At 33.8% G+C, this 6,950-nt stretch overlaps 1 protein-coding gene across 1 annotated transcript; it reads left to right on the forward strand.

Moving 5' to 3' along the window:
• The first annotated feature begins 2,611 nt into the window (after positions 1-2,611).
• LOC145128538 (glutamate receptor 1.2-like) lies at positions 2,612-6,950 on the forward strand. The gene is made up of 5 exons (XM_079063329.1): positions 2,612-2,995; positions 3,888-5,089; positions 5,185-5,485; positions 5,570-5,946; positions 6,505-6,950. The coding sequence occupies exons 1-5, from the start codon at positions 2,695-2,697 to the stop codon at positions 6,838-6,840; spliced, it is 2,517 nt and encodes an 838-aa protein (XP_078919455.1). The 5' UTR covers positions 2,612-2,694; the 3' UTR covers positions 6,841-6,950.

Below are 6,950 nucleotides of genomic sequence, written 5' to 3' on the forward strand. Positions count from 1 at the left end.
ATCTCACCCTCCTTCGTCGATCTAAAGATGATTGCACAACCAAACAATAGCATGGATTAAGATGATCGTGCGATGTTGGCTGAAAGGAGAACTAAGGTTGTGACGTTGGTTAGGGCTGAACAAGATGAAGGCGTAGAGGATCTTGAAGATGAGGGCAGATGATGTGCTAGTTGTTTCAATCAAGTATCCCTCTATTACATAGGTACCTAACAAGAAATTACACTACCATTCTCCTTGAAAAATCGAGTTTAAATGTTCCTTTTTTCCGGTGTGGCATTCATTTCCTCTGTTTTAATTCGAATCACATCCCTTCTTTTATGTTTTTTTTTGAATTACAGGTATGGGTTGTGAAATGGCGATGAAGACTGATTTGAGGTTGCTTATCAGACATGTGGTTCTGTGATTGTTAGATACTAAATATGCTTGCTACATCCAAGTCCATGATATAGTTCGCTAAAATTAAGGTTAGATACTAGTAATGGATATTAATATCATCATATTTCCTTTCCATATCCCTTTAAAAAAAGGATAAAGAATGTCCATACGAGTTAATAAACTATTTGATTTGGTAGTAGTCATATTATCTATTTTCAACAGGGCATTATGTATATAGATGAAGTTGAGAAGATTACAAATAAGGTTTTAGTTTTGCTTTAATTTATTCACATGTCAAGGTTCAAGCTTAGCATAATTTAAAATTTAAAATTGCTCATTATTTATCATAACATTACAGGTAACTTAAAAGGTTACATATTATTTTTATTAATTTAAAATTTAAAATTGCTCCAATGTAACTATAAAAGATTTACGGTTGTATTTCTATGTATAGACGAGCATAGATAGGGAGGAAGATGGTGTAATAAGGCGGAAATGGAGGTGGAGCTGAGGCGGAACTGGAGGTGAAGGTGGAGGTAGAGGCAGAGTTGCCTTCTATTGTTGTCATGTAAATCATAAGATGTATCACCATATGTATGTATAAGACAATATGTACTAATTTAAGCTCTAATAAGAAACATTAATTTAATAATTAAATTATATTGGATGCTTTCATCATTTTCAGAAAAAGTGGGGTTGTCATGATTTTTGACACATAAAAAAGTGCAACAAAATATTTTTTTGTATTATGGAAAATAAAAAAGTGCCACTAAAAGTAACATCAATTCTTGAATCAAATGAGCATTTAGTGGCATAAAATATGTGTCACAATAAACTTTTCTTCTATTGTGACAAATAAGAAATGTCACTAAAAGCATAAAAACTACAGCGGCAAAAACAAAAAGTACCACTAAAGGGTTTTAGTGGGAGCGTTTCTAGTGGCACTTATTATATGTGTCGCTGATTAGCCGAGAAGCCTTTAGTGGCATTTTTTTGAGTTTTTAATGACACTTTTTGTATGCCACTAAATGGCTTATTTTTTGTAGTGATTTTATGACAGGCCAAATGTCCGTCATTTTCCTTTATGACATTATTTTCAATGACAGACATTTGTTTGTCTTGTATAGACATTTATAACAGACATTGTGTGTCAAGAAAAAACCTTTTTTCTAGTTGTGTGTAATGGTAGTTTTAATTTAAGATGGTTAAAATTTTATGTTCAAAATGGTTTTTATAATTTGTATAAATAACGTCAAAGCATCTATATTAAATGTATATTAAAAAATTAGTTAAAACTCGAATAAAAAAAGATACTAAAAACTGAAATAAGAAAAAAAAAACCTGATATTTATAATAAATAAAAAAAACTGAAAAATAAAAAAGAAAATCTAAATAAATATTTTTAAAACTATACTTTTTGAATAACAATAACTTCATTTTAGTCAAAACTCATTGATCTGGCTATTCTTCTGTCAGTGGAAAACTTTTCTGTCGCTATTGAGCCCTTTTGGACGGAATAAACACGGATACGACAGTCGGATTAGTTTTCTAGTAGCTACTGAAGTTTGTGACCAGCCAAATAAAAAAAGAGAAAATGGAATTATGATTGGAGTGGGTCAATTATTTTTTTAGACCAAGTCAAACTTAGGTTCCAAGTCAACTGCCAAAAATTATTCATCAAGCAATGAAGATATCCATATCATGTAATTTCTCGGTTGTTTCTTATGCTTTGTCGACGTATGACAATTTTGTAATATTATGTGAAGTTTCTGTAACGATTAAATGACGCGATGGAGTATATTTGAATTCATGACATGTGATCGAATTTGAAAGTCTCTGACCTGAAATGAAAATTCATTGATGAAGCATTAGGATGGTAAATAAAAAAAATGGAGTATATATCTTGACTTCTAATTAATATTGGGCCAATTTCCTATCTTGTAGAAAAATTATCACGACAATATCAACGGATAACTAAGCCTTGTAAAAAAAATAGGTGATTTCTTATGCTTTATACTTTTGGTATTAATTTTTTCTTTTCCTATCCATGTGATTTTAGAAATTATCATTTGGACTTATTTGAACCAAAAAAGGCTAATATTTGCTGGGACATAGAGATTGGCTTGACTCCTTCAAGATTCCATTTTCAGGTTCTGATCATTGTCAACTAATTATCATCCGTTCATAAAGAATTCAAGTGCAAGATCAATGCTATTGTCAGTTGTAATACTTTATTAGTATAGTTTATGGTTCATGCACGTTATATGCATATAATATAGCTGTGTACAAGTAGTTCGGAAGAAGCACATATCTGCAAAGATGGTGATGGTTGAGCAGAAGAAGATCAGCCTTTCCCTTCTAATACTCTTCTGCTGTTTGAACCATAAACTATGTGCACAATCCATTCCATCAGAAAGCAAAAACATCAACATAAATGGAGATCATATGTTAATAGGAATGGGAATCATTCTGGATATGGAGTCATGGATAGGAAAGTCCATTCACAAGTGCATTACCATGGCCATATCTGATTTTTATGATCTTAATCACAGTTACAAAACAAGGATAGTTGTTCACACTAGGGACTCCAAAGGAGATCTGGTAAAATCTATGTCAGCCGGTACGCTCACTTGTTTATTTTCTTTAAGGGCAAAATATAGAAAAAGTTCAACCTACCATATATGCAACTATATATATTTGAAAAAAAAAACTCATATTATTTTCATGTTCAGAAAGAGACACTTTATTTGTTATCAATCGACTTATCCAAATTTCCGGTAAAAAAAAACCGATTAATCTATTTCATTTAAGTGATGTGGAAATTTGACCTCTTAATTATAATCCATCAAGAGGTTAAACTCGATATGTTACGTGAATAACGATATGGCTAGTGATCGAGTTTTACCGAGAGGCAGATCTACATGCAACCAAGCTAGTGGTATGCATGGCCCCACTTGATTCTCACGACTAATAATACCCGAAAATATCTACTAAAATCAAATCTCTGTTTCACCACTATTAAGCTTTGAAACCTTATTTCCATTCAATTAAAACTTTTAGAACAACGATTCTCTCTTTAATTGTTGGTATTTATTAGATCCTTTTAGGATTTTACAATTTTATAATTGTTGGTATCTATTAGATTTTTTTAGGATTTAATAGTTTTATTATTGTGTTGAAAAAATTGTTAATGTGGACCCACCTGATTTTATTTCTAGATCAGCCACTCATTTTACATCAAATTTGTATAAGGCCAGAGGGATGTCATTGGCCACTCATATGCATCGCCCACTTCACATTTAATTACCAGATCACTAAAATGAATTCGATTAATTAACAGGTTTTTATCGTTTTTTTTTTTTTTTTTTTTTTTTTGGAACAAGAGAGAAAATAATATAGGGGTTTTGTGTTTTTATGTATTTTCCCTTTCCTGCAACTCTCATTTTGAAACAGTTTATATTCAGATAAGTAATTTGTCTTCAAATTTGTTTCTTTTATGCTTGCTTGAGCAGTAGATGACCTTCTCAAAAACGTGAAGGTGCAAGCCATCATAGGCCCAGAAACGCATCTTCAGTCGAAGCTATTATCTGTGTTTGCTAATAAAGCTAAAGTTCCTATATTTTCTTTTGCTGGTTCGTCCTCAAAGGAATACCCTTACATGTTCCAAATCAAAGAAGAAGAATCCACTATGGCCAAAAGCATTGCTGCCCTTGTGGAATCATATAAATGGAGGAATGTTATCTTTGTTCATGAAGACACTGATGATGGGAGCGAGATCTTACTATATTTGGCTGAGTCATTCCAAGATAAAAACATCCAGATAAGTTATAGAAGTGCCATTTCAGCGTCAGCCACTCTTGATGACATCACTAAAGAGTTGAAAAAGTTCATGACTTTTCACACAACTGTAATTATTGTACATATGTCACCTTCACTAGCATCCAAACTTTTCCTAAAAGCAAAAAGTTTACAAATGATTAGCGAAGAATATGGGTGGATTTTGACTGAAAAGACAGTTGACCTCTTTCGATCAACAAACTTTGAAGTTATTGAGTCATTACAAGGGGCGCTAGGTTTTAGGTCTTATGTTCCCGCATCCAGCAGACTGTATAACTTAACATTAAGATGGCATAATTTCTTTTACAGGAAGTTCCCTACCTTGGTAACAAAAGAAGTTCCTGTTTCTGCCATATGGGCATATGACACCATTTGGGCACTTGCCTTGGCTGTTGAGAAAGTTGGAGTCCCACATAATGGACTTTTGCTCTTACATGAGGTTTTGGAAACAAGATTTAAGGGTATAAGTGGTGAGTTTGATCTTAGTGAAGGAAAAGTAAGATCCAATGGATATGAGATTATGAATGCTATCGATTATGGTGAGAAGAGAGTAGGATATTGGACACATTCACAAGGAATCAGGAGCAACATTCATCTCTATTCTAGTTTAAGTACCGAAGCTACAACTGCTCCAAAAGGTCGGATGTTAAGTACAACTCCGAATAAAAGGTTAAAAATTGGTGTTCTGAAGATAAGAAACTTTAAGAACTTCATTGATGTAGGTTTTGATGTTGAGAAAAATGTTACAACTGCTGTTGGGTTCTCCGTAGATGTATTCAAGACTTGCATTGATTTGTTACCATATGAAGTGCCCTACGTATTCATTTCATTTGAGAATGCCACTTATGATGATCTCGTACAGAAGGTCTATGCTGAGGTATATTTGTTTTTTACTTTAAATTTAGCACTAACCAATTGATTTACTTAGAGAGACATCCAATTTTTGTAGCCTATGGCTTTGCTTCCCGACAGGAAATTGATGCAGTTGTTGGTGATTCAACAATCTTGGCCAACCGATCTGAGTATGTTGACTTTACAGCGACTTACACGGATTTGGGTGTAGGAACATTAGTAAGAATCAAGAAAAAAGACTTGTGGTTTTTCTTGAAGCCTCTGGATATTGGTCTATGGCTAGCTGCTATGGCTTCGCTTATTTTAACTGGCTTTGTTGTTTGGGCTATTGAATGTATGAATCAAGAAACCCAATGTTCACCGGCTCATCGACTTGGAACAATCTTCTGGCACATCCTGTTGACCATCTTTTTTGCTCAAAGTTGTTCCTCTTTCTGATCATTCTACCTTCTGAATTAGAATCTAATCAAAATCTAAGAGTGGGTATGTTGCATTTGTATTGTAGGAGAGAAGTTGTCAAGCAATCTGTCAAGATTTGTAATGTTTATCTGGTTACTCATTGTGCTTATCTTGATCACGAGCTACACAGCAACGTTGACATCACTGTTGACAGTAGAGCAATTTGAATTAGCATCAAAGGGCGGAATTGTGGGTTTTCATGGAGGCTCTTTTATGGGAGGAGTGACAGTCAGGAACGTGCACTTTGAAGGTCATCAGAAGAGGGCATACTACTCATACGAGGATTATGCTCATGCTTTATCAAAAGATGGTGATGCTGATGCCATTGTTGATGAAATTCCATACATCAAGATGTTTCTTAGCAAGTACCCGGGTGACTATGCCTTGGTCTCTTCTGAACCAATCACTTCAGGTTTTGCCTTTGTAAGTACCCCTTACTCTTCATCACTTGCACTAATTTACCTTCATACAGATGTATCTTATGGGTTGATTCATGAATCGACTAGTAAGGTTATTCTTTCATGTAATGAGTTTGAGCCATGAAAATAGATCTTTGGATATGGAAGGCAAAGTTTCCATAGAAAACCAAGTGTTTGTTGGTTTTGGCTGGCCATACAGAAGGATCGTGTAATCATTTTCCATGAAATTTATTTTCTTCCTATGCACGGGTTACCAAAAATAATTTTGCAGGATATTACCACAATAGACACTTAACTTCTTTTACCACTATCAAGTAACAGTGATCACTTAGTATGAAATACTCCAAAAACAATTGTTAGCATTGACTTTGATTAATAATCGTTGGCAATAACATCAATAACAAAAAGTGCTTTAGATATATAACAAGTAGTTAAACATATATATTTGCCAAGTCAAAAATTTACATTTCTCATAGCCCATATGTAGTTTGTTTAATTAATATTGTCATATACCTATGATAGTCTAGACTCTAGACTGACATGCTTACCTTATCTCATTCAGATCTTCCAAAAAGGTTCACCGTTGGTTGAAGACGTGTCAAGAGTAATTGCCAAAATAAGATTAGATAAAACTCTAGAAAGTGTGGAAAACAGATGGTTTGAAAACCGATTATCTGTTCTGCCCCGAAATTCTACAATGCCCCAGGCCTTGAAGCTTGATAGATTTGGTGGTCTTTTTATTATTAGTGGGATCACTTGTACTTTAGCCCTTATGATGTCTGTACTTCACCTACTTCATGGGAAAATGGAGGTCTACAGTATCATTTCATTTCTAGTTGGTCGTAATTTGATGGCCACTATAAGGTATCTTTTGTATAGAAATGTTGTGCAGACATGACTAACCACTAAACCAGTTCTTAATTCATGCAAACATTTAGTAATAAATTGTTACAATGACTGATTGTTGACATTATTTGTCACCATCTAGTTAGGTTTTTTAAAGGGGTG

Source organism: Lactuca virosa, chromosome 8 (assembly GCF_052849685.1).
Source record: "Lactuca virosa cultivar CGN04683 chromosome 8, Lactuca_virosa_CGN04683_v6, whole genome shotgun sequence".
Classification (NCBI taxonomy): Eukaryota; Viridiplantae; Streptophyta; class Magnoliopsida; order Asterales; family Asteraceae; genus Lactuca; species Lactuca virosa.